The sequence below is a fragment of the Pristiophorus japonicus genome, chromosome 8 (assembly GCF_044704955.1).
Source record: "Pristiophorus japonicus isolate sPriJap1 chromosome 8, sPriJap1.hap1, whole genome shotgun sequence".
Taxonomy (NCBI): domain Eukaryota; kingdom Metazoa; phylum Chordata; class Chondrichthyes; family Pristiophoridae; genus Pristiophorus; species Pristiophorus japonicus.
In genome coordinates, this window is record NC_091984.1 from 133121873 (window position 1) to 133149157 (window position 27285).

Consider the following 27285-nt stretch of genomic DNA (forward strand, 5'->3'; position numbering starts at 1 on the left):
AAATGCATGGCAGATGAAGTATAATGTGGATAAATGTGAGGTTATCCACTTTGGTGGTAAAAACAGAGAGACAGACTATTATCTGAATGGTGACAGATTAGGAAAAGGGGAGGTGCAACGAGACCTGGGTGTCATGGTACATCAGTCATTGAAGGTTGGCATGCAGGTACAGCAGGCGGTTAAGAAAGCAAATGGCATGTTGGCCTTCATAGCGAGGGGGTTTGAGTACAAGGGCAGGGAGGTGTTGCTACAATTGTACAGGGCCTTGGTGAGGCCACACCTGGAGTATTGTGTACAGTTTTGGTCTCCTAACCTGAGGAAGGACATTCTTGCTATTGAGGGAGTGCAGCGAAGGTTCACCAGACTGATTCCTGGGATGGCGGGACTGACCTATCAAGAAAGACTGGATCAACTGGGCTTGTATTCACTGGAGTTCAGAAGAATGAGAGGGGACCTCATAGAAACGTTTAAAATTCTGACGGGGTTAGACAGGTTAGATGCAGGAAGAATGTTCCCAATGTTGGGGAAGTCCAGAACCAGGGGACACAGTCTAAGGATAAGGGGGAAGCCATTTAGGACTGAGATGAGGAGGAATTTCTTCACCCAGAGAGTGGTGAACCTGTGGAATTCTCTACCACAGAAAGTTGTTGAGGCCAATTCACTAAATATATTCAAAAAGGAGTTAGATGAAGTCCTTACTACTAGGGGAATCAAGGGGTATGGTGAGAAAGCAGGAATGGGGTAGTGAAGTTGCATGTTCAGCCATGAACTCATTGAATGGCGGTGCAGGCTAGAAGGGCCGAATGGCCTACTCCTGCACCTATTTTCTATGTTTCTATGTTTCTATGTTTCCGCAAGTTGGAATTCCCATTATTATGAATGAGAAACAGCCCCCAAAACACACAAAACCAATAATAATAAATAGAAAAAATACAGCACATATTTTTATTAATTTAAATTAAAGTTATTTATATAGTTAAAAAATATATTTTTCTGATTTTTTAAAAAGTTTTTTTAATTATGGTTTAAAATAAACTTATTATAGTGGGGAGGGTTTTTAACAATAAAATGTGTTTTTATCATTTTATTTTAAAATGTTTTTATGTATTTTAAAACTCTTATGTCTGTAAAAGTAGGCTATGTGCCTGCTTTTATCAGGCGCAAGAGCTTTGAGGACATTTGCTGGACAAGATATGGGTAAATTTCGCAATCTTGCCCTTGCAAATATCCTCACTCCCGAGATACAGAAGATCCGTCAGCTTCACAGATCGGGAAAAGCCGGATTTCAGCGCATGTGCATTGTGCGCTGAAAACCAGCTTTTGCGATGCCTTCCCGGGTCCACAGACACTCCGTACGGACCCGGGAGGCTGGAATTTCTGCCCCAGCATATGAGAGTAAACTAGCAAGAAATATAAAAACAGACAGCAAGAGCTTCTACAGGTATATAAAAAGGAAGCCAGTAGCTAAAGTAAACGTTGGTCCCTTAGAGGATGAGACTGGGAATTAATAATGGGAAACAGAGAAATGGCAGAGACTTTGAACAAATATATTGTATCGGTCTTCACGGTAAAAGACACTAAAAACATTCCAATAAATGATAATCAAGGAGTTATTGGGAAGGGATACAATCACTATCACTCGAGATGAACTACTAGGCAAACTAATGGGACTAAAGGTGGACAAGTTCCCTGAACCTGATGGCCTGCATCCTAGGATCTTAAAAGAAGTGGCTGTAGATACAGTGGATGCATTGGTTGTAATCTACCAAAATTCCCTGGATTCTGGAGAGGTCCCAGCAGACTGGAAAACCGTAAATGTAACGCCCCTAGTTAAGAAAGGAGGGAGACAAAAAGCAGCAAACTATAGACCAGTTAGCCTGTCATTGGGAAAATGCTGGAATCCATCATTAAGGAAGTAGTAGCAGGATATTTAGAAAATCATAATGCAGTCAAGCAGAGTCAGCATAGTTTTATGAAATGGAAATCACATTTGACAAATCTGCTGGAGTTCTTTGAGGATGTAACAAGCAGAGTGGATAAAGGGGAACCAGTAGCTGTCATATATTTGGATTTCCAGAAAGCATTCGATAAGGTGCCACATAAAAGGTTACTGCACAAGATAAAGCTCACGGGGTTGGGGTAATATGTTGGCTAACTAACAGAAAACAGAGAGTCAGGATAAATGGGTCATTTTCAGGTTGGCAAACAGTGACTAATGGGGTGCCACAGGGATCAGTGCTGGGGCCTTATAATAACACAAGAGTCCTGTTATTATCAACTGCCGTCGGGTGTATACCCAATCTCTTTTATTCCCACTTCGGATAAGTACAGGATCCGACTTCCTGTATTGCCTGCAATGACATCCGACAGTGGCGCCCTCTGGTGTCTGGTGACCCCAAGCATAAATATATTACAACTTCCCCCTTTCAAGATCTTAGTGTCAGTCGCTTTACAATACAAAACGATCTGGGGCTTTCCGCTCACGAGTTGATTGTCTCAGTTCAATATTAGTTCTAGGTGAATGTTCTAAGTCAGCTGTGACTGGAGGTTAAGTAACAGTTCTGGTGGGAGTGGTAATAACAACATCAAAGACTGAAGGTCCGGGTGACAACAGAGGCCTCTGGTGAATGAACGATTTGGTGGGTCACTGACTGGATCTTCCTCAAACGGTTCCAGTTCATCTGTGTGCCGCAGTTTTACCTGGTCAACATGTTTTCTGCATGTTTGGCCATCCTTGAGCATAACAATGAACACTGTTACCCTCCTTAGCTGTAACAGTACCAGCGATCCATTTTGGACCTCAACCATAGTTCAGTACAAACACTGGATCATAGACAGAGATATCTCGTGACACAGCAGTATGATCATGTTCATTGGGTATATTCAAGAGGGAGTTAGATATGGCCCTTACGGTTAAGGGGATCAAGGGGTATTGAGAGAAAGTAGGAAAGGGGTACTGAAGGAATGATCAGCCATGATCTTATTGAATGGCGGTGCAGGCTCGAAGGGCCGAATGGCCTACTCCTGCACCTATTTTCTATGTTTCTATGTTTCAATTGCTGACTTTGACGTCTGTTTTCAACATGATCATTCAAATCAGGATAAACAAGTGAAAGCTTAGTCTTGAGATTTCTCTTCATCAGTAGTTCAGCAAGGGAAACACCAGTAACAGTATGAGGTCTTGTCCTATTACTGAGCAATATACAAGACAAACGAGTTTGAAATGAACCCTGAGTTACACGTTTCATACTTTGTTTGATAGTTTGAACAGCATGCTCTGCTTGACCATTAGAAGCAGGTTTGAATGGGGCTGACCTCACATGTCTAATAACATTGAGTTTCATGAACTCCTGAAACTCAAGACTTGTGAAACAAGATCCGTTGTCGCTCACAACAATGTCAGGTAAACCATGAGTAGCAAACATGACACGAAGGCTCTCAATAGTGGCTGTAGATGTACTGGATGACATAATAATACAATCTATCCACTTTGAATATGCATCCACCACAACAAAAAACATCTTTCCAAGGAATGGACCCGCAAAATTGATGTGGATCCTCAACCATGGTTTAGATGGCCACTACCTAAGACTCAACGGAGATTCCGCTGGTACTTTACTTAGCTGCATGCAAGTATTGCACTGATGCATGCATGATTCCAAATCAGAGTCAATTCCAGGCCACCATATATGAGACCTAGCAATGACTTTCATTATAACAATATCGGGATGTGTGCTATATAGCTCACATACCAATCTTTCTCTACTTTTCTTAGGCATGATGACACGATTACCCCACAGTAAACAATCTGACTGAATGGACAGCTCATCCTTGCGACGGGTGTAAGGTTTGGTCTCTTCACACATCTCCATAGGTATATCAGAACAATCATCACTGAGGACACAACGTTTCACAACCGACAAAATAAGGTCATGGCTGGTCCAGATCCTAACTTGTTGAGCAGTGACAGGAGTTTCATCACTCTCAAAAGCATCCATTACCAACATTAGATCTGCGGGTTGAAGCATTTTCACATTAGGTGTAGGCAAAGGCAAATGACTCAGTGCATCGGCGCAATTCTCAGTACCGAGTCTATGACGAATAATGTAATTATAGCCAGACAATGTCAGCGCCCATCTCTGAATACGGGACGATGCATTGGTATTAATACCTTTGTTTTCAGAAAACAATGAAATGAGTGGCTTGTGATCCGTTTTGAGTTCAAAACGGAGACCGAATAGGTACTGATGCATCTTTGTTACACCATACACACAGGCCGAAGCTTCTTTGTCGACCATGCTGTAAGCTCTTTCCGCTTTTGCTAAACTTCTCGAAGCATACAGAACGGGGTGTAACTTACCCGACTCATTGGCTTGTATACAGCCAACACCATATGATGAAGCATCACAGGCGCTTACACGGATCATAATGAAATAGCAACTTGTTTGAACAGAGCAGACTCTTAACTTTCTCAAAGGCTCCATCTTGAGACATACCCCAGACCTAATTGTTACCTTTTCTGAGTAGCAAATGCAGTGGCTCTAATAAAGAATCTGGGTAAGAAATTACCAAAGTAGTTGAGTAGCCCAAGGAACGAACGCAGCTATGTCACATTCTGAGGTTTGGTACATTTGTGATAGCCTTGGTTTTTGAATCAGTAGGCCTGATTCCATCAACAGAAATCTTCCTCCCGAGGAATTCGACTTCAGGTGCCATGAAGGCACACTTCGAACGTTTCAGCCTGAGTCCCACTTTGTCTAGATGATGTAGAACTTCCTCAAGATTGTTCAGATGTTCAGCGGTGTTGCGACCTGTTACCAAAATGTCATCTTGAAACATGACAGTACTAGGAATGGACTCACCATATTCTTCTGAAATATGGCTGCAGCCGAACAAATCCAAAAAGGACACCTGTTGTAGACAAACAGTCCTTTATGGGTGTTGATGCAGGTCAATTTTTTTGAATTATCGACGAGCTCTTGTGTCAGGTAGGCCGACGTTAGATCTAGCTTAGTGAACGACTTTCCACCAGCTAGCATGGAGAATAGATCATCAGCCTTCAGTAACGGGTACTGAACCTGTTTCGAGAATCGATTAATCGTAACCTTGTAGTCTCCGCAAATCCTGACAGTGCCATCACTCTTCAACACAGGAACAATAGGGCTGGCCCATTTATTGAACTCGACAGATGATTATGACCCCTTCACGTTGGAGTCTGTCAACTCAATCTCAATCTTCTCCCTTATCATATAAGGGACTGACCGAGCTTTGTGATAGACAGGCCTTGCATCAGAATCCAGGTGAATCTGTACCTTGGCTCCAGTAAAATTACCAATGCCAGGCTCAAACAAAGAAGGAAACTTCTTCAACACTTGAGCACATGAAGTGTCATCCACCGAGGACAACGCTTTGACATCATTCCAGTTCAGCTTGATGTTCTCGAGGCCAATTCCGACTGAACAGTGTTGGACCATTACCTGGGACGATCCATAATGGTAGATCCTGGATCACGCCATCATATGACACCTTGACTACTGCACTGCCAATCACAGCCATTATAGGCATATTGTTTAAACCGACACCGATGAGGCCGATGATTACCCCTACAACGCCAAAAGGGTGAACTCAGCTACAGATTTCACGTAAACAGTTGACTTGGCCCTGCCATGAGCAGCTTTGCCAGAAGACGACACAATCTTGTTTAAAGTACCTGACAAGCCTGCCGTGGAGCTCCGACCTTTTGTTGATATCTGCCTCAAGTTCTCATCAGTCACCATGCATGCCTGGGCAATCGTGATGGCCTTTTTCAAGTCCAGTTTCTCTTCGGCCAAGAATCACATCATGGTTGATGCCTATCACGATAAAGTCTCTCAACATGTCTTCCAGCGTATTCCTGAACTTACACAGCTCAGCAAGACGTCGTAGGTCGCCGACGAATCCCGACACGTCCTGGCCCTCAGCACGGACATGCGTATAAAAGCGATAGCGTGAGATGATGATCCGTCCCTTCGGTTTTAGATGGTCACGCACCAAATCACATAATTCCTCGTAAGACTTGGCAGTTGGACGTAAAGGCGAGAGAAGGTTCTTCATGATGCCGTAAACTTTCTGTCTAGAGACGGTGAGGAGAACCGCCCTGCGACGGACTGCATCAGCCTCCTCCTCCATTTTGTTGGCAACAGGCATAAATATATTACAGGTCTCAACTATTTACAATTTATATTAATGACTTGGATGAAGGGATCGAGTGTAATATAGCCAAATTTGCCGATGATACAAAGAGAGGTAGGAAAGCAAGTTGTGATGAGGACGCAAAGAATCTACAAAGGGATATAGATAGGCTCAGTGAATGGGCATAAATTTGACAGGTGGACTATAATATGGGAAAATGTGAGGTTATCCACTTTGGTAGGAAAAATAAATAAGCAAATTATTCTTTAAATTGGGAAAAAATTACAGAAGGATCTGGGGGTTCTTGTATATGAAACACAAAAAGTTAGCATGCAGGTACAGCAAGTAATCAGGAAGCCAAATGGAATGTTGGCCTTTATTGCAGGGGGGATGGAGTATAAAAGGAGGGAAGTCCTGTTCCAACTGTACAGGGCGTTGGTAAGACCACACCTGGAGTACTACGTACAGTTATGGTCTCCTTATTTAAGGAAGGATATACTTGCATTGAGGCAGTACAGAGAAGATTCCTGAGATGAAGGGGTTGAGCAGGTTGGACCTATACTGATTGGATTTTAGAAGAATGAGAGGGGATCTTAGTGAGACATAAAATTCTGAGGGGACTTGACAGAGTAGATGCAGAGCGGAAGTTACCCATCATAGGTGAGTCTAGAACTAGGGGGCATAGTTTCAGAATAAGGGGTCACCCATTTAAAACAGAATTGAGGAGGAATTTCTTCTCTCAGAGGGCCGTGAATCTTTGGAATTCTCTACCCCAGAAAGCTGTGGAGGCTGGGTCATTGAATATAGTTAAGGTGGAGATAGACAGATTTTTGAACGATAAGGGAGTCAAGGGTTATGGGGAGCAAGCAGGGAAGTGGAGTTGAGGCCAGGATCAGATCAGCCATGATCTTAATGAATGGTGGAGCAGGCTCGAGAGGCCAAATGGCCTACTCCTGCTCCTGTTTCTTATGTTCTTATGTTCAGTTATGCACAGGTTCTTGTAGCATTTTGGGCCATGCCCACCCGAAGGTGGGTGGCAATCGTTGAAGTATCAAGGCACTAAGATACTCAGTGAGGAGGCACACAACTAGTTCTGTGGCTGGGCGGAGGAACAGCACAGTAGCTGCTTTGGGGCTGATTAAATGGAGAAGCAGGAGAATGAAGTAACTCGAGGACTGGCCAGTCTGCCAGGTCAGGCCAGGCTCTATAGAAGGCTGCGCAGCACCAATTTGTGACCGGCGGTTGTGAACTTGGAGTCACGTTTGGCTCACTATCATATTGATCGGTTAAAAACTCCCACAAAATTCCCGTCTGCTGGGGGGGGAATGAGGCCACCACATTGAGCAGCCTCCCAACCTCACTCTGACTCTGAAAACTCTCCACGCCAGGCTGCAATGTATGCACCTGTGAGGATGCTCACAGGCTGGTAGAGATGTTGAGTCGTAAGTGGCTTAGTCAGTCATGTGATGTTCACAAGACTCAATAAAACCCCAGCCAGTTGGGTTCAGGATGCCCACGAAGAGGCAGGAGGTTGTGAGCCTGGTGGATGAACTGGTAATGTGTAGTGTGATTGTTAAACCTTTGCTAATAAACCAATTAGTTCTTAATAGCAATGTGTTGCTATGAATGCTTAAGCAAAGAACTCATGAAGCAAATACATTACACAGGTCAACCCAGCAATTGACTTTGGGCCCCTTTCAATATGTGGCCTGCTGAACGGGTGATGCGAGATCAGGCAGGGTGGGGTGGGGTTGCTGCAGCCGTTTCTCTGAGGCTGAATTTGACAAATTCACAGCATTGACTATTTTACATAATTTGAGCTGTAAGGTTGGTTTAGTGCGGCGCATTGCATTCAACGAGAGCAGGTGAGAGTGACATCATTGCACGAGACGCCACCAGTGGAGTTTTAGCTTTTTTAGGCTGGGAGCTGGTTATCTGCTTTTTTAAAGATTCATTCACGGGATGTGGGCGTCACTGGCAAAGCCAGCATTTATTGCCCATCCCTAACTACCCTTGAGAAGGTGGCGGTGAGCCACCTTATACAACTTGTTTGCTGGGCCATTTCAGAGGGCAGTTAAGAGTCAACCATATTGCTGTGGGTCTGGAGTCTTATATCGGCCAGACCGGGTAAAGGCAGCAGAGTTCCTTCCCTGAAGGACATTACTGAACTAGGAGTTTTTATGACAATCCAGTATTTTTTATGGTCACCATTACTGATACTAGCTTTTTAATTCCAGATTTATTTAATTAACTGAATTTAAATTCCCCAGCTGCCATGGTAGGATGTGAACTCATGTCTCTAGGTCATTAGTCTCGGCCTCTAGATTACGAGTCCAGTAACATAACCACTTTGCGACCGTACCCGATAGCTTGCATGTGGCATAAACAAACCTGCAGAAGTTAGAGGTGACCTAATCAGTAAATCAGAAAGAAAGTACCTTTTGGAGATTTCTTCGGAGGTTCTGGTGATTCTGAACCCGGTCCACAATCTGACACAGCATCTGAAACTGCAAGCATCACAAGTAGAGCAATACCGACCTTTTTTCAAATTTCTCTACTTCCCCCTCCCCCATTATCCTCAATGGCACTCATGACAAATAAACAAAGGCTTGCTTTGTGAGGTGGAGAGAGAGGAAAGAGAGTGAATAGAATGAGAGAGCATAGGTTTTCGAACTGGCTGCCCTGGACCTGAAGAGGTCCACGGGGTACACAAGAGATTAATGTGCAAAGTTAAAGCACATGTGATTGGGGGTAGTGTGCTGACATTGATTGAGAACTGGTTGTCAGACAGGAAGCAAAGAGTAGGAGTAAATGGAGGCTTTTCAGAATGGCAGGCAGTGACTAGTGGGGTACCGCAAGGTTCTGTGCTGGGGCCCCAGCTGTTTACACTGTACATTAATGATTTAGACGAGGGGATTAAATGTAGTATCTCCAAATTTGCGGATGACACTAAGTTGGGTGGCAGTGTGAGCTGCGAGGAGGATGCTATGAGGCTGCAGAGCGACTTGGATAGGTTAGGTGAGTGGGCAAATGCATGGCAGATGAAAAATAATGTGGATAAATGTGAGGTTATCCACTTTGGTGGTAAAAACAGAGAGACAGACTATTATCTGAATGGTGACAGATTAGGAAAAGGGGAGGTGCAACGAGACCTGAGTGTCATGGTACATCAGTCATTGAAGGTTGGCATGCAGGTACAGCAGGCGGTTAAGAAAGCAAATGACATGTTGGCCTTCATAGCGAGGGGATTTGAGTACAGGGGCAGGGAGGTGTTGCTACAATTGTACAGGGCCTTGGTGAGGCCACACCTGGAGTATTGTGTACAGTTTTGGTCTCCTAACCTGAGGAAGGACATTCTTGCTATTGAGGGAATGCAGCGAAGGTTCACCAGACTGATTCCCGGGATGGCGGGACTGACCTATCAAGAAAGACTGGATCAACTGGGCTTGTATTCACTGGAGTTCAGAAGAATGAGAGGGGACCTCATAGAAACGTTTAAAATTCTGATGGGTTAAGACAGGTTAGATGCAGGAAGAATGTTCCCAATGTTGGGGAAGTCCAGAACCAGGGGTCACAGTCTAAGGATAAGGGGTAAGCCATTTAGGACCGAGATGAGGAGAAACTTCTTCACCCAGAGAGTGGTGAACCTGTGGAATTCTCTACCACAGAAAGTTGTTGAGGCCAATTCACTAAATATATTCAAAAAGGAGTTAGATGAAGTCCTTACTACTAGGGGGATCAAGGGGTATGGCGAGAAAGCAGGAATGGGTACTGAAGTTGCATGTTCAGCCATGAACTCATTGAATGGCGGTGCAGGCTAGAAGGACCGAATGGCCTACTCTTGCACCTATTTTCTATGTTTCTATGTTTCTATGAAAGCATGAGTAGTCAGAGCATGGAATGTGAAGGGGTGGGGCTCAGTAAAGTTGTCAGACTTCTGTCTATCTCATATGCCTCCGCAAGATAATGCAAATCCCCTGGGAGGACAGATGCACCAACGTCAGTGTTCTCGATCAGGCTAACATCCCCAGCATCGAAGCACTGACCAGCTCCGTTGGACGGGCCACATTGTCCGCATGCCCGACACGAGACTCCCAAAGTAAACGCTGTACTCGGAACTCCTACACGGCAAGCGAGCCCCAAGTGGGCAGAGGAAATGTTTCAAGGACACCCTCAAAAGCCTCCTTGATAAAGTGCAACATCCCCACCGACACCTGGCCAAAGACCGCCCTAAGTGGAGGAAGAGCATCCGGGAGGGCGCTAAGCACCTCGAGTCTCGCCGCCGAGAACATGCAGAAACCAAGCACAGGCAGCGGAAGGAGCGAGCGGCAAATCAGACTCCCCACCCATCTTTTCCTCCAACGACTGTGTGCCCCACCTGTGACAGAGACTGTAGTTCCCGAATTGGACTGTACAGTCACCTGAGAACTCACTTTTGGAATGGACGTGAGTCTTCCTCGATTTCGAGGGACTGTCTATGATGATGATGATCAGATTTCTGTGTTTGTTAACTTACATTTTTGTTTGTATATAAATAAAATGTGTCTTCTGCCCTGTTAGCACCATTTTCCTTTGGGCAGCTGATGCTATATTTCAGGAGTTAGAGCAGGAGGTGCCCAATGAGGAAGCTCATGGAACCTGTACTGTCTATTGAGTTATTTGCACTCACTCACTGCAGCCAGAGCAGCTCGGACCGCCAGCTTTCACAGGGGGTCCCACTAGGGCGCGCTACAGATCGGGCGTGAAACAAATCGAGACGGTGTCACAAGATGGGGACGCTGCACACCGGCTCATCTCTCCCGGGCGGTACTGCTCTGCCCTCCTGCAAACCTGGCACCGAATGTCCCGGCAGGGCGCTGGAAGCTGGCCGCCCGCCTGCAAATGCTTTCCACTGCCATTACTGTCTCTCGGGGCGGAAACAGAGGCAGCAACAAGCCAAAAATCAAGCCCCTTGATTTTAAAATTCTGTTCCTCATGTTAAAATCCCTCCATAGCCTCACCCCTTCATAGCCTCACCCCTTCCTATCTGAACTCGGTAGTGTAAGCACTGTGATTGCTCCTAACCCAGGAGGGTGAGCCCTGTCTGCTCTCTGAAAGCAGTACTGTTGGCACTGTGAGCTCTGGAGCCTGGCTGTCACAATGAATGGATCAAATTACACATTGCAAAGATCTGAATTACTTTCCACCAAGCAGGATCAAATTACACATTCCAGACAAACTGGGTGTGTCTTGTCCTCCAAGGGCACCAATCAGAAATCTGGTGTGGCAAATAGGCACGAACATTTATTAAGCCCCCTGCTGGAGCATAATGAATAAAAACCATCCTATTATCAGGATGTAAACTGCTCAGGAATATACCCGAGCCTCTTACAATTTTCTCAAAGCTGACACAATATGCAAAAGTCCTCAATTTGATGAGAGTTCCACCTAATCAACATTCTAAATGACTTGTATCTCTCAGGGAGTTAACCCTCTGTAAACATGGACCTAACCTTAAATCAATAACATAACATTCATTAAACCAAAATCCCTTCCAAATCAAATAGGTTGAAGTCCTAAAATGTTACAATGGTAGACTTCCCATATATTAACAACTAATCCTGATCCACAGTTAATTGCCAGATTTAGGGTGGGGCCGACGTGATCGGGTGCAACGCTGGTCAATGGCTGGCATTCCATCCGATTCCGTGGGTTTTCTTGACAGCGAGTTAGGTTAAAATTAAAATCCCCTCCCCCCCTCCCTCCCTATGGAAACTGTGCTCTAGCCAGGAACATAAGAAACGTATGGGGAAAAAAAGAGCACTCTGTAACACTCGGGGCTTTTTTTGCTCATATTTTGCCTTAAATATTTTGTAGCTGCAGGGAAAGCATTTATTGATCACAGATTTTGAAAGGAAACCTCACAAATAATTGTTAGGTAAATTGATGGGATTGAAGGCCGATAAATCCCCAGGGCTTGATAGTCTGCATCCGAGAGTACTTAAGGAAGTGGCCCTAGAAATAGTGGACACATTGGTGATCATTTTCCAACAGTCTATCGACTCTGGATCAGTTCCTATGGACTGGAGGGTAGCTCATGTAACACCACTTTTTAAAAAAGGAGGGAGAGAAAACGGGTAATTATAGACCGGTTAGCCTGTCATCATTAAGGTTGAAATAGCAGCGCATTTAGAAAGCAGTGACAGGATCGGACCAAGTCAGCGTGGATTTATGAAAGGGAAATCATGCTTGACGAATCTTCTGGAATTTTTTGAGGATGTAACTAGCAGAGTGGACAAGGGAGAACCAGTGGATGTGGTGTATTTGGACATTCAAAAGGCTTTTGAGAAGGTCCCGCACAAGAGATTGGTTTACAAAATCAAAGCGCATGGTATTGGGGGTAATGTACTGACGTGGATAGAGAACTGGTTGGCAGACAGGAAGCAGAGAGTCGGGATAAACAGATCCTGTTCAGAATGGCAGGCAGTGACTAGTGGAGTGCCGCAGGGCTCAGTGCTGGGACCCCAGCTCTTTACAATATACATTAATGATTTAGATGAAGGAATTGAGTGTAATATCTCCAAGTTTGCGGATGACACTAAACTGGGTGTCAGTGTGAGCTGTGAGGAGGATGCTAAGAGGCTGCAGGGTGACTTGGACAGGTTAGGTGAGTGGGCAAATGCATGGCTGATGCAGTATAATGTGGATAAATGTGAGGTTATCCATTTTGGGGACAAAAACACAAAGGCAGAATATTATCTGAATGGCGGCAGATTAGGAAAAGGGGAGGTCAACGAGACCTGGGTGTCATGGTTCATAAGTCACTGAAAGTGGGCATGCAGGTACAGCAGGCGGTGTAGAAGGCAAATGGTATGTTGGCCTTTATAGCTAGGGGATTTGAGTATAGGAGCAGGGAGGTCTTACTGCAGTTGTACAGGGCCTTGGTGAGGTCTCACCTGGAATATTGTGTTCAGTTTTGGTCTCCTAATCTGAGGAACGACATTCTTGCTATTGAGGGAGTGCAGCGAAGGTTCACCAAACTGATTCCAGGGATGGCTGGACTGTCATATGAGGAGAGACTGGATCAACTGGGCCTTTATTCACTGGAGTTTAGAAGGATGAGAGGGGATCTCAGAGAAACGTAGAAGGTTCTGACGAGACTGGACAGGATAGATGCGGGAAGAATGTTCCCGATGTTGAGGAAGTCCAGAACCAGGGGACATAGTCTTAGGACAAGGGGTAGGCCATTTAGGACTGAGATGAGGAGAAACTTCTTCACAGAGAGAGTTGTTAACCTAAGAAATTCCCTGCCGCAGAGAGTTATTGATGCCAGTTCATTGGATACATTCAAGAGGGAGTTAGATATGGCCCTTATGGCTAAGGGGATCAAGGGGTATGGAGCGAAAGCAGGAAAGGGGCACTGAGGGAATGATCATCCATGATCTTATTGAATGGTGGTGCAGGCTCGAAGGGCCGAATGGCCTACTCCTGCACCTATTTTCTATGTTTCTATGTTTTCTATGTTTCTATGACATCTTTAGCTCAGTCACCTCAGTTATATACCAATCAGGCAACTTTTGAATCTTACTGAGCTTGGAGGCGTGGCAAGTATATTCTGTCCATCCATAATCAATTCAGAATTTAATGGGTAACTTCCTTAATTTATTCCAGGTTAGTGATTTGGATCTGTAAAAAATGGCCCCAATTCTTAGATTTATTTTCCCATTTTCTTAGAACGTTGCACACAAGTGCTCTGGGAGTAACTTTCTCACCCTTCCTCTCTACAGAGAAGTTTTGCGTTTAACATGATAAACAATTGAAATGGGGAAAGTATGTCAAATCAGTTAAGCAAGTTATAACCTTGATAACTGTAGCTTGTCCCAAGCTTCCTGGACAATAAACTGCTTTAATGGGCTGGATTTTTGGCTTTTAAGATTTCGGGGCCTTAATGGTCCTGATATCGCTTGGAAAATGTTTGCTCCTCGGTCAGCAAAATTGGGCAGCTGGGCCCCAAGTGTGGGGCGGGGCACTAAGGGAGGCGTTGTATACCTCTCTTAGGGTGTTAGGCCGGCTGAGCATGGGAAAACCCCGAGCTGAACAGTCGGCCTGGGAGCGTTCTGAGAGAGGCCTGGGGAGAAAAAAAACTGAAGTAAACCCACCAAAAACATTCCCAATACATAGCCCACGCCAGCACAACATAAATCGCAATAAAAAAAGAAAAAATCACTCACACGTACCTGAGGTCGGCATTACTTACCTCACTGCAGCCGCTGCAGCTTGGAGCGCCTGCTTTCACAGGCGTTCCCACCAGGGCGCGCTGCGGTGCGTTACGGGTCGGGCAGGAGTTAAAAGTGGAGCCGGTGTTGCAACCAGAGGCGTTGCACACCGGCTCGCCTCTTCCGGGTGGTAACGCTCCGCGCGCCCCACCAAAACCAACCACGAAAATGCCGGCGGGGCAATGGAAGCTGGCCGCCCATCCGGAAGAGGTCACCACCGCCATTGCCACCCCCTCTGGGGCGAAAACAGAGGCGGACAGCAGAGGAAAATACAGCCCTAAGTGTCAACAGGAGGTGAATGAGTGCCACGTAATTAGAGCATCTTACCGACATTTCTTTTCCTCTTTATCGGAGCTCGAGATTTCAATTCGATCTTTTCTCTGTAGGAACCTGTGTGTAATAAGAGTGCCCATAAATGACAGTACATTTGCAACTGGTCCTGTCCGTAACAGAACCGGCTAATAATCATCGTTTTTTACAGAAGGCTTTCTTTGCTGTCTGCTGACTGGTGTACGAGCTCTAATAAGAATCAGCCTCTATTCTAGTTTGTGTAGTCCCGCTCACTCCTGTGCTCGCTGACCTATATTGACAACGTCTCGATTTCAAAATTCTCATCCTTGTTTACAAATTCCTCCATGGTCTAACCCCTCCCTATCTCTGTAACCTCCTTCAGCCTCACAACCCCCCCCCCCCGAGATGTCTGCGCTCCTCTAATTCTGTCCTCTTGAGCATCCCTGATTATAATCGCTCAACCATTGGTGGCCGCGCCTTCAGGTGACTGGGTCCCAAGCTCTGAAACTCCCTCCCTAAAACTCTCCGCCTCTCTTTCCTCCTTTAAGACGCTCCTTAAAACCTACCTCTTTGACCAAGCTGTTGGCCATCTGCTGTAATTTCTTCTTATGTGGCTCGGTGTCAAATTTATTTGTTTTGTCTTGCACACTCATGCGTGACATTTTGCTACGTTAAAGGCGCTATATAAATACAAATTGTTGTTGTTGTGTTATAGCAGACAGTGCCTGTTGCGTACTTATAGTGGCTGAGTCCAAATGGTCAGGATAATCACAAGAACTTGCATTGCTTTTTCCTTGATGCAACGCTGGCCTGTCAAGGTTGTGGTTCGCCTTTGATTAGCATGAAACAGTTGGACATGAATTTTGAAAATGAGAAACCCCCAAAGCTGAGGTCCAAGGCCCATAGTGCAGGACACGACCATGGTCCGAAAGAGTAAGAGAGACAAGGTCATCGGGGAAGATGTGGTTAGAGCTTGGGTTTAAAAACCTGAAGATTGAAAGGAAGGAGGGAAAGGCCGCAAGAAAGTAGAGTTCCGCAGTTTTGAAATTCTAGGAAAAGAGTGGGAACTGTGTGAGAAATGGAATGTGACCTATGGAAGCAACCAGTTACTTTATTAGATAGTTGGTTACTTGCTAGCACAAGAGTAGCGGCTGCATGGGAACACCAACACCTCCAAGTTCCCCTCTGTAATGTATTTGCTTCATGGGTTCTTTGCTTAAGAATTCATAGTAACACACTGCTATTAAGAACTAGTTGGTTTATTAGCAAAAGGTTTAACAATCACACTACACATTCACCAGGCTCACAAACACCTGCTACATTGTGAATTCCCCGAACCCAACTGGCTGGGGTTTTATTGAATCTTGTGAACATCATGGTGACTGGCTAAGCCACTCCTAACTCAACAGTTCTACAAATTTTCTGGTTGAGTATCCCACATTTGGGGACATTGCAGACGTCAGCACACCCGAAGTGCAATGGGCTAGCCTCGTCCTGGGAGAACCATCTTCCTGATCATGGTTACTCCCCTGCCAGAAATCTGTGAGCATACTCACAGGTGTTTACATTACAGAACTAATTAGGGAGAGACTGGACTCCATCCCTGCTTATACTGAAGTTAGCCGTATCTATGTTTCTCTCTTGCTCCTCCACTCTCTTTCTAGTCTCCCTGGACCACAGCCAATCCTTGTCCGAGAGGCCGGACAAGCAAGCTGTCCTCAGACCTCTGCTAATGCCACTGAAGCAGGTTGCTTTAAAATGTGCACATGGCCCGAGATGTTTTTCCCTCTGATTTTTCTTATGAAAAACAGAGGACACAGATTTAGGATAATTGCCAAAAGAAGCAGAGGGGTAGATGAGAAGAATTTCATTATACAACGAGTTGTTATGATCTGGAGTGCACTAACTGAAAGGGTGATGGCAGCAGATTCAATAGTAACTTTCAAAAAGCAATTGGATATATACTTAGTAAAGGGAAAATGTGCAGGGGCATGGGTAAAGAGCAGGGGAGTGGAACTAACTAGATAGTTCTTTCAAAGAGCCAGCACAGGCATGATGGGCAGAATAGCCTCCTTTTCTATGCTGTCGGATTCGTATGATTCAAGCCTCCACTGTGATGCTGCATAATATTAGCTTTTGTTGCATAGAAAAATTACGACACAGGAGGCCATTCGACCCATTATGTCCGTGCTGGTCATGATGGACATGTAGACACAATGGCCTGGACTATGACAAATTATATGATATTGCCATAGATAGGCAGCTAGATACCAAACTAGCTTTGTGCACAAATCTACTTTATAAATTGCGTTCGGAGGCTTCCTTCATACGAACGCCTCCGACCCGAAAAAAATCTACGAAAGTACCTGGTGGTCCCGGAGGAACGTAGGATTCTTGTCGGAGGCCTAGAATCGCTGCACAGTGCACGGGGAGATGTCTTTCAGGTACATACGTACAAGCTGGAGTCATGTGGGCCTGGACAACCAATCACTATGCAGTATTCACATTGATAAAAATGGGAGCTCTGTTTGTGCGAGTTCCAATTGCTATCAATGAGAAAAAACCCTAAACACCGAAACACAGCATAATAAATAAATAAAACACCTCACAGATTAATAGAAATTGTCATTAAATGTTTTAGAAAAACAAAATATTTTGGGGATTTTTTTTTTAATGTGTTTTAATAGTGTTAAAAATAAACTTACCTTAATGGACATGGGCCCCGGTTTTCATGAGCTGCAAGGCCCGCCCATAGGACGGCCGATGGCCGACGAGAGACCGGGCGGTACTTGGTCTGAAAGATTCCTCTGAAAGAGATGGCAGTACCGCCCGGCGGCAAAATAACGGCTTACGCCGTCAATGTGGGCAGCAGCGGCTGGGAGCTCTCAATCTCGGCGGCAAATGAGCTTGCCATCCAAGTGCCACCGAGGATGGAGTCGGGCCCAGGGAGGGGGGAACTCTGAAAAGTAACAAACATTACCAAAGAAAAAAAAAACACCACAACACCTTCAGGGGACCCCATCCAGGTAACTTGCTGTAAAGAAAGTGTTTTAAAGATGTTCATTAACCTTTTCTTGCAAGTCTTCACCCGTCGGGGTTAGACCTGCCTCCACGCAGCGGTCCTTCCCCCTGCTGGCGCCGACTCCCGCCTGCACCAATCTGGCAGGTCAGCGGGCAGGAGACCACTTACGCGACTTGGCCGCCAGAGGACGTAGCGGGCGGTTCCCGGCGGTACTCCCCTCCCGCCCCCTCCAGCCCAAGTGAAAACTGGGAGCGAGAGGAAAACAGCAGGGAGTCTCGGCGGCAGCAGGCAGTAAGGCCACCAATGTGGGGCCCATAGTTTTTAATATAAAAATGAGTGTTTAAATTTTATATGTTTTTAAAGTGTTACGCTGCTTTTAACAGGCGTAAAAGTTTGAAGGACATTTGCTGGGCATGAGTTGGGAAAATGGCCCAATCTCTCCCGCGCGGATGTCCTTTTCCCGGGGAAGCGGAGGATCTGTACAGAGAAATCTTGACAGATCGGAAAAGCCGGTTCTCGGCGCATGCGCATCACACCCCGAAAGCCGGCTTTTGCGAGGCCTCGCCAGGTCCTTGCGCAATTCGTACACATTCAGCGAGGCTGCAGTTTGCGACCCATTTATGTTCTACATTAAGGCAAGTCTCAGGCTGCAGGTGGTTTAAGATGGCCACCCAGCTCTGGTATGCCTAGCTTCTGTAGGATGTCCTTTGCCTTATGTACAATATCAGCATTAACTAAGAAAAGGAAGACACTTTTTGGGTGGTGTGAAGAACATCCACCTGTTGATTGCTCAACCTGGAAATGGGACTCTCAGAGGAAATGCAAAGACACTAAAATGCAATTCAAGCAGTTCAAAGGCTAAATGAAGTGTGTGGCCCAGGAGACACAGCAAGAGCGACAGAGAGTAGGAGTGGGAGGCAGGGAGGTCCTGGATGAAACGCAACTGAACGAAAGTAGTGCTGCAGCGGTAAAGAGGCTCGGACTATATTCATTGCTGTCAAGAGCCAAGTATACTTTTAAGTTGCCTATGGTGGGATGCGAGCCATAATCTCGGCACGTTGCTTGTTTGCCTTCCATCACAGCAACGCAGGAGTTGGTTGTGCCCAGATCAATTCCAATAACAGCACTCTTAATAGCTTCAGACGCATAATTGCGTCTTGCCAAAGTTCGAAGTACATCCTGGCTGAGTTCATTCCAATGACTGCTGCTGGCGGCGAGGCACTGAGAGGCAGAGGCGTTCACCCGCAGGAAGTCTCCGACCGCAGTATCTTAACTCAAGACCAGAATCATCTGGAATTTTAAAAAGAATTCAGCAGATACATTCCTGACTGGCCAAGTGTTTGGAATTCCCGACTGAGAATTAGAAACTCAACCATTTATTAACCGCATTACCAGTAGCCAAGAAAGAAGCAGCCACTATTATCTTCTATATTACCCACTCCTTCAATGCAGCTTGTGAGGATTGTACAGAAGTCAACCATTCACGAGAGATTCCAGGTGCTTTGTTCAAGGGTACATTATGTACAGTTCACTGGGACAGCTACAGATCTGGAACGCGGCAGCTCTTTCATGCCATTCTGGGTTGCCAAAAGTATTGGGCACTACTGTCAAGTTACATCAGGTTGTGTGCATTTTCTCTAATACTTGTTCATGCAAGAAAGAATTTGCATTTATATAGCGCATTTCATAACCTCAGCTGTAATGTACGCACCTGTGAGGATGCTCACAGGTTTGTAGAGCTGCTGAGCGGGAGTCCTCCCTTTATTTATTGGGGACTTGGCCTTGAGGGTGTTGCACGGAGCAGTCCTGTGCAATCGGTTTTTAAGTCGGTTCACGGACTCCCAGGCCGCCTGTAATTTCTGCGGTCTAGAGGAGTCCGCGTTCCTTGTGTATGTAGAGTGTGCGCGGTTGCAGCCCCTATTCCATTATTTGAAGGGGCTGCTCCTCAAATTCTGGTTGCACTTCAGTCCCACGCTCCTGATCTTTGGAGGGGAGTGGGCAGGTCGGAAGGCCTCCTCGTAGGACTGCTCCTGGGTATGGCCACGGTGGCCATCAACCGGTCCAGGCAGCGGGCGGTGGAGGCCGTCGTTCAGCCTGACTGCCTGTCTCTCGTCCACAGATCCACTTGAGCCAGGGTGTCCCTGGAGATGGAGCACACGGTGTCCACCGGTACGCTTGCGGCCTTCCGCGAGAGGTGGGCGCCGCAGGGACTGGAGTGCATCATCACCCCCGGCAACCAAATTTTAATTGGATTTTAATGTCTAAAGTTTAAGTTGTCGGTTTTAGTGTCCCCCCCGCCTCTTTTAGCCAGGGGGCACTTGTATAATTTGTGTTTCTAGTGCCCTCAAAAAAAAAAATCAAGGGGGCACTTAAAAATTTTTGGGGTGTGCCCCCCCCCCCTTTAATCAGGAGCACTTGATTACTGATACAACTCAAAATAGTTGTAGAGCTGTTGAGTGGGAGTCCTCCCTTTATTTATTGAGGACTTGGCCTGGAGTGTGTTGCACGAAGTAGTCCTGTACAATCGTTTTTTACGTCGGTTCACGATACTCCCAGGCCGCCTGTAATTTCTGCGGTCTGGAGGAGTCCATGTTCCACGTGTATATTGAATGTGTGAGGTTGCAGCCCCTCTTCCAATATCTGAAGGGGCTGCTCCTCAAATTCTGGTTGCACTTCAGTCCCATGCTTCTGATCTTTGGGCACCCTGTGCGGAGGGGAGCGGACAAGTCGGAAGGCCTCCTCGTTGGACTGCTTCTGGGCATGGCCACGGTGGCCATCAGCCGGTCCAGGCAATGGGTGGTCGAGAGGGTCGTTCAGTCCGACTGCCTGCCTCTCTTCCGTGGTTACATCCGAGTCAGGGTGTCCCTGGAGATGGAGCACGCGGTGTCCACTGGTACGCTCGCGGCCTTCCGCGAAAGGTGGGCGCCGGAGGGACTGGAGTGCATCATCACTCCCGGCAACCAAATTTTGATTTGATGTAAGTTACTGTAAAAGTTTAATTTGAAATTTGTCGGTTCTGGTGCCCTTGCCAAAACGGGGCACTTGATTTACGTTCAATTAAAATAGTTGTAGAGCTGTTGATGGGGCACACGGTGTCCACCGGTACGCTCGTGGCCTTCCACGAGAGGTGGACACCGGAGGGACTGGAGTGCATCATTTCAACGGGGAATAAAATTTTAATTTAATTTGTTTTGACAAGGTTCCCTTTAATGTTTAATTGTTAATTTGTGGGTTTTGGTGCCCTTAAAAAAAAGGGGGCACTTGATTAAAAAAATTTACCAAAATAGTTGTAGAGCTGTTGAATTGTGAATGGCTTAGCCAGTCACATGATGTTCACAAGACTCAACAAAACCCCAGCCAGTTGGGTTCGGGGAATCCACGATGTAGCAGGTGGTTGTGAACCTGGTGGATGAACTGGTAATGTGTAGTGTGATTGTTAAACCTTTTGCTAATAAACCAATTAGTTCTTAATAGCAATGTGTTGCTATGAGTTCTTGAGCAAATAACCCATGAAGCAAGTACATTACATCAGCGAGCGAAGTACTTTTTTGCAGTGTAGTTATTGTTGTAATATAGGGAAACATGACAGTCAATTTGACACAGCAATGAGATAATGACCAGAGATGTTGGCTAAGGGATAAATGTTGGCCAGGACATCGGGGAGAACTCATCTGAGCTTCTTCGAAATAGTGCCATGGGATCTTTTACGTTCACTTGAGTGGGAAGACAGGCTTAATGTCTCATCTAAAAGACGGCATCTGTGACAGTGCAGCTCTCCCTCAGCACTGCACTGGAGTGTCAGCCTAGATTTATGTGCTCATGTCTCTGGAGAGGGGCTTGAACGCATGATCTGCTGAATCAGAGGCGAGAGTCCGACCCACTGAGCCACAGCGGATACTCAACATTCCATTTAAGATGGGCGGTGGCACGGTACTCCAGGGGTCCCGTGCAGCTGGCAAGACGGCTTTTGAATTGAAAAAAACTGCGCATGTGCGGAATTTTGAATGCGCCATGCAGCCCGTTAAAGAGGCTAATGTGGAGTGAACGGACAAATTAATGTTTTGCATGTAGAAAAAAAGGACCTGGATTTGAAATGTTAGACGATGTGTTGATTTCAACTTAGCGAAAATTCAGGGAATGTGTAGAATTGTTTAACTGGAGCTTGGGAGGTGCAAAAAAATAAATTTCACGGTAAAATGGAGGTAAACAAGAAAAGTTGTGCTGGGGAAGGAAGCTGAGGGGCAGAAGTGAGACAAGGTTGTCATACACTCTTTTCCTTGTACCCTGCCCAGGATCTCAAGCAAGGTGATAAAAGAGCCCCCGTAATTAACAAAACAATTTTCAATGCAAAATAGTGATTTTATCAAAGGGTTGAGATGGTTTACACATGGAATAATAATGCATATTTAGGAATGGGTTTCAGGCTGAGCCAGACTGTTCGGAAACTCGGTGTCATATTTGACCCTGAAATGTGCTTTCAACCAAATATCCGCAGCATAACTAAGACCGCCTATTTCCACCTCCGGAACATCACCTGTCTCCGCCCTTGCCTCAGCTCATCCACTGCTGAAGCCCTCATCCATGCCTTTGTTACATCTAGACTTGACTATTCCAACGCATTACTGACTGGCCTCCCATATTCTACCCTACGTAAACTAGAGGTGATCCAAAACTCGGCTGCCCGTGTCCTAACTCGCAGCCTCGATTTCAACATTTGCATCCTTATTTTCAAATTTCCCCATGCCCTCTCCCTTCCCTATCCCTGTAATTGCTTCCAGTCCCACAACCACCCCGCCCCCCCGCGAGATGTCTGCGTTCCTCTAATTCTGCCCTCCTGAGCATCCCTGATTGTAATCGCTCAATCATTGGTGGCTGTGCCTTCTGTTGCCGAGGCCCCAAGCTCTGGAACTCCCTGCCTAAACCTCTTCGCCTCTCTTTCCTCCTTCAAGACGCTCCTTATAACCTTTCACCAAGCTTTTGGTCACCTGCGCTAATTTCTACTTATGCAGCTCAGTGTAAAATTTTTTTATCTCAGAAAACTCCTGTGAAGCGCCTTGAGTCGTTTCACTACGTTAAAGGCGCTGTATAAATACAAGTTGTTGTTAAGGTGTCATCTAATTCCTCTGGCATGACAGCTTTGCACAGTAATCCGCTCCAGCAACTGCTCCTGATTGTGTAAAATTGAAGCAGATTATCTTCAGAGTTCTGTTCTGTATTCCAACACACACCAATGACCATCAGCACAGTGGTCTGCATGGTCACCATCTGATGATCACTGTCTCCCAACAGGGAGCCATTGAGTGGGACAGAGGAAAAAACAGGAAGTGCAATATTTTTAAAACATGCGTGTGTGAAATTATACAGCAACCTCAGGTCGCAGACAGGAAAGCAGTTACTCTCCACCCAACTTACCGAGACCATTATCAATCTCTGGCCCGTAAATCTGCAGTTTATAATGGGATATTTGCAGTATCTGGACTGGGTCTGAATCATTTTCGGTTTCTATTCTCAGCCTGAGCAAATCCCCTCACAATTAAAATCACTCTCTCAAAACCCCAGACTCATACTCCTTCTCTCTCTGGGCCTACTCGGGTCTCTAACCTGTGGGATCCGTGGCCTGTGCACTGCTATTTGTCATAGATCTCCGATGCATCATCGTCACCTTGCCGTCTTCCCGCTGTCGCTCTTATTCCTCCCCCTCCTCCGCCGGACTTTCTTTGCAAGTGTCGGTTTCCCTCCGGACTATCGTGCGGCGTACAGCCGCCGCCCCCCCCCCCCCGACCCCATTTCCCGACGGACAGTTTGCGGGGCAAAAGCAGCTTCCGGTTTCTCTGGTGCGGGGCGACCTGCGCTTCCGGTCGATCGGTCGGTTGAAGCCATCTGCCGAACGTCGAGTTAAAATCGACCCAACGCTTTCTTCATCGTTTCAGTGCCGGACATTTCCCGCCCCCCGCCCGGCTGTGGGTTTCCTTTAGTGACGGCGTATTTTAGCGTCTCGCTCCCCTCGCACAAATAACCCACCAAATCCCCAACCGGTGGAGGCGAGCCCAGCCGAGCCACAACAACCTGCATTTCTATAGCGCCTTTAACAGAGTAAAACCATCCAGGGCGCTTCACAGGAGCGTTGTCAGACAAACAGAATTTACAGCGAGTTACAGAAGGAGATATTAGGACAGACGACCCAAAAATTTGGTCAAAGAGGTAGGTGTTAAGGAAACATAGAAAATAGGTGCAGGAGCAGACCATTCGGCCCTTCGAGCCTGCACCACCATTCAATAAGATCATGCTGATCATTCACCTCAATACCCCATTCCTGCCTTCTCTCCATACCCCCTGATCCTTTTAACCATAAGGGCCACATCTAACTCCCTTTTGAATATGTCCAACGAACTGACCTCAACAACTTTCTATGGTAGAGAATTCCACAGGTTCACAATTCTCTGGGTGAAAAAGTTTCTCCTCATAGAAACATAGAAAATAGGTGCAGGAGCAGGCCATTCGGCCCTTCGAGCCTGCACCGCCATTCAATAAGATCATGGCTGATCATTCAACCTCAGTACCCCTTTCCTGCTTTCTCTCCATACCCCTTGATCCCTTTGGCTGTAAGGGCCATATCTAACTAACTTTTGATTATATCTAACGAACTGACCTCAACAACTTTCTGTGGTAGAGAATTCCACAGGTTAACCACTTGCTGACACAATGGGCTGAATGGCCTCCTTCCGTGCTGTAAATTTCTATGATTCTGTGATTCTAAGAGAGAATTGCCCAGCAATCCTCAAAGGGAGAGTTATTTGTGACCTCACCAAGCCGACCGAAATTGGAATGGCATTTGCTAAGGTTAGGATCCCTGGAACCTTGTCTCAGGGTTCTGTCGGGACTTGCTCTGTGGAGGCTCATCTCGGTCCTAGATGGCTTACCCTTTATCCTTAGATTGTGACCCCTGGTTCTAGACTTCCCCAACATCGGGAACATTCTTCCTGCATCTAACCTGTCCAATCCCGTCAGAATTTTATATGCTTCTATGAGATCCCCTCTCATTCTTCTAAATTCCAGTGAATATAAGCCTAGTCGATTCAGTCTTTCTTCATATGTCAGCCCTGCCATCCCGGGAATCAGTCTGGTGAACCTTCACTGCACTCCCTCAATAGCAAGAATGTCTTTCCTCAGATTAGGAGACCAAAACTGCACACAATACTCAAGGTGTGGTCTCAACAAAGAGCATCTTAAACGTAAAAAAGAGGTTTAGGCAGGGAGTTCCGGAGCTTGGGGCCTAGGCAACAGAAGGCATCAATGGTGGAGCGATTACAATCAGCGATGCTCAAAAGGGCAGAGTTAGAGAAGCACAAACAACAACAACTACTTGTATTTATATAGCGCCTTTAACGTAGTAAAACGTCCCAAGGCACTTCATAGGGGTGTTATAAGACAAAACAAATAAATTTGACACCAAGCTGCATAAGAAGAAATTACGACAGATGACCAAAAGCTTGGTCAAAGAGGTACGTTTTAAGGAACGTCTTGAAGGAGGAAAGAGAGGTTTAGGTAGGGAGTTCCAGAGCTTGGGGCCCAGGCAACAGAAGGCACGGCCACCAATGATTGAGCGACTAAAATCAGGGATGTTCAAGAGGGCAGCATTTGAGGAGCACAGATATCTCGGGGCGATTTGTGGGGCTGGAGGAGATTACAGAGACAGGGAGGCACACAAGGCCATGGAGCAATTTGAAAATATGGATGAGAATTTTGAAATCGAGGTGTTACTTTACCGGGAGCCAATATAGGTCAGCGAACACAGGGCTGATGGGTGAGTGGGATGTGGTGCGAGTTAGGACATGGGCAGCCAAATTTTGGATGGCTTCACATTTACGTAGGGTGGAACCGTGGGAGGCCGGCCAGGAGTGGTTTGTAGTAGTAGTCAAGTTTAATGGTAACAAAGGCATGGATGAGGATTTCAGCAGCGGATGAGCTGAGGCAAGGGAGGAGATGGGCGATGTTACTGGAGATGGAAATAGATGGTCTTAGTTATGCCGCAGATATGTGGTCGGAAGTTCATTTCAGGGTCAAATATAACACCAAGGTTACGAACTGTCTGGTTCAGCTTCAGACAAGTGTTGGTCAGAGGGATGGAATCAGTGGCTAGGGAGCAGAGTTTGTGGCAGGCTCGTGGAAGCTATTGTCAAGCAAAAGTACTTCAGTGCAAACTACTCCCTACATCTGTATTTTATGATCTATTTGAAAGGGTAAAAGCATACATTTAGGTGCACTAGTTGATTCCCCTTCACTATTGCCACCTGCCAAGATTGGAGTTACCAATAACAACTTGCATTTATATCATCATCATCATAGGCAGTCCCTCAGAATCGAGGAAGACTTGCTTCCACTCCTGAAGTGAGTTCTTTGGTGGCTGAACAGTCCAATACGAGAGCCACAGACTCTGTCACAGGTGGGACAGACATTCGCCGTGGGAAGGGGTGAGACTAGTTTGCCGCACGCTCCTTCCACTGCCTGCACTTGACCTCTTCATGCTCTCGGCGTTGAGATTCGAAGAGCTCAACACCCTCTCGGATGCACTTTCTCCACCTAGGGTGGTCTTCAGCCAGAGACTCCCAGGTGTCAGTGGTGATGTCGCACTTTACCAGGGAGACTTTGAGGGTGTCCTTGTAACATTTCCGCTGCCCACCTTTGGCTCGTTTGCCGTGAAGGAGCTCCACATAAAGCATTTGCTTAGGGAGTCTCGTGTCTGGCATGCGAACCATGTGGCCTGCCCAGTGAAGTTGATCGAGTGGTCAGTGCTTCAATGCTGGGGATGTTAGCCTGGACGAGGGCACTAATGTTGGTGCGCCTGTCCTCCCAGGGGATTTGCAGGATCTTGCAGAGACATCGTTGGTGATATATCTCCAGCGACTTGAGGTGTCTTCTGTACATCGTCCATGCCTCTGATCCATACAGGAGGGCGGGTATTACTACAGCCCTGAGACCATGAGCTTGATGGTAGATTTGAGGGCCTGGTCTTCAAACACACTTTACCTCAGGCGGCCGAAGGCTGCACTGGCGCACTGGAGGCGGTGTTGAATCTCCGTATCAATGTCTGCTTTTGTTGACAAGAGGCTCCCGAGGTATGGGAAATAGTCCACGTTGTCGAGGGCCGCGGCATGAAGCTTGATATATAGCGCCTTTAATAAAACATCCCAAAGCACTTCACATCAGTGTTACAGAACAAAATTTGACATCGAGCATCATAAGGAGATATTAAGGCAGATGACAAAAGTTTGGTCAAAGACGAAAGCAAAATACTGTGGATGCTGGAAGTTTGAAATATAAACAGAAAATGCTGAAAGTACTCAACATCTGTCGAGAAGAGTTAATATTTCAGACCGATGACCTTTCATTAGAACTAGGTCCATGAGGTGGGTTTTAAGGAGCATCTTAAAGAAGAGAGAGGTAAAGAGGTTTAGGGAGGAATTTCCAGAACTTAGGGCCTCGGCAGCTGAAGGCACGGCCACCAATGGTAGGGCAATTGAAATCGGTGATCTCATCCAATAATGG

General features: G+C 46.3%; 1 protein-coding gene and 1 non-coding gene across 4 annotated transcripts in view; both read right to left on the minus strand.

The window, feature by feature from the left end:
• The window catches only part of LOC139268178 (torsin-1A-interacting protein 2-like), an 87332-nt gene extending 63891 nt beyond the window's left edge, over window positions 1-23441 (minus strand). For all 3 annotated transcript variants that reach the window (XM_070886232.1, XM_070886231.1, XM_070886230.1), the window contains exons 1-3: window positions 23341-23441; window positions 14754-14816; window positions 8610-8678 (exon numbers count right to left, since the gene is read on the minus strand). In XM_070886232.1, coding sequence (XP_070742333.1) covers window positions 8610-8678; window positions 14754-14816; window positions 23341-23395 — 187 coding nt within the window. In that variant the 5' untranslated portion in view covers window positions 23396-23441. The remainder of the gene's footprint in view (window positions 1-8609; window positions 8679-14753; window positions 14817-23340) is intronic.
• LOC139269859 (U1 spliceosomal RNA) lies at window positions 16098-16259 on the minus strand. Its single transcript, XR_011594349.1, has one exon. It is a non-coding gene; the product is annotated as a U1 spliceosomal RNA (small nuclear RNA).
• Window positions 23442-27285: the final 3844 nt, after the last annotated feature.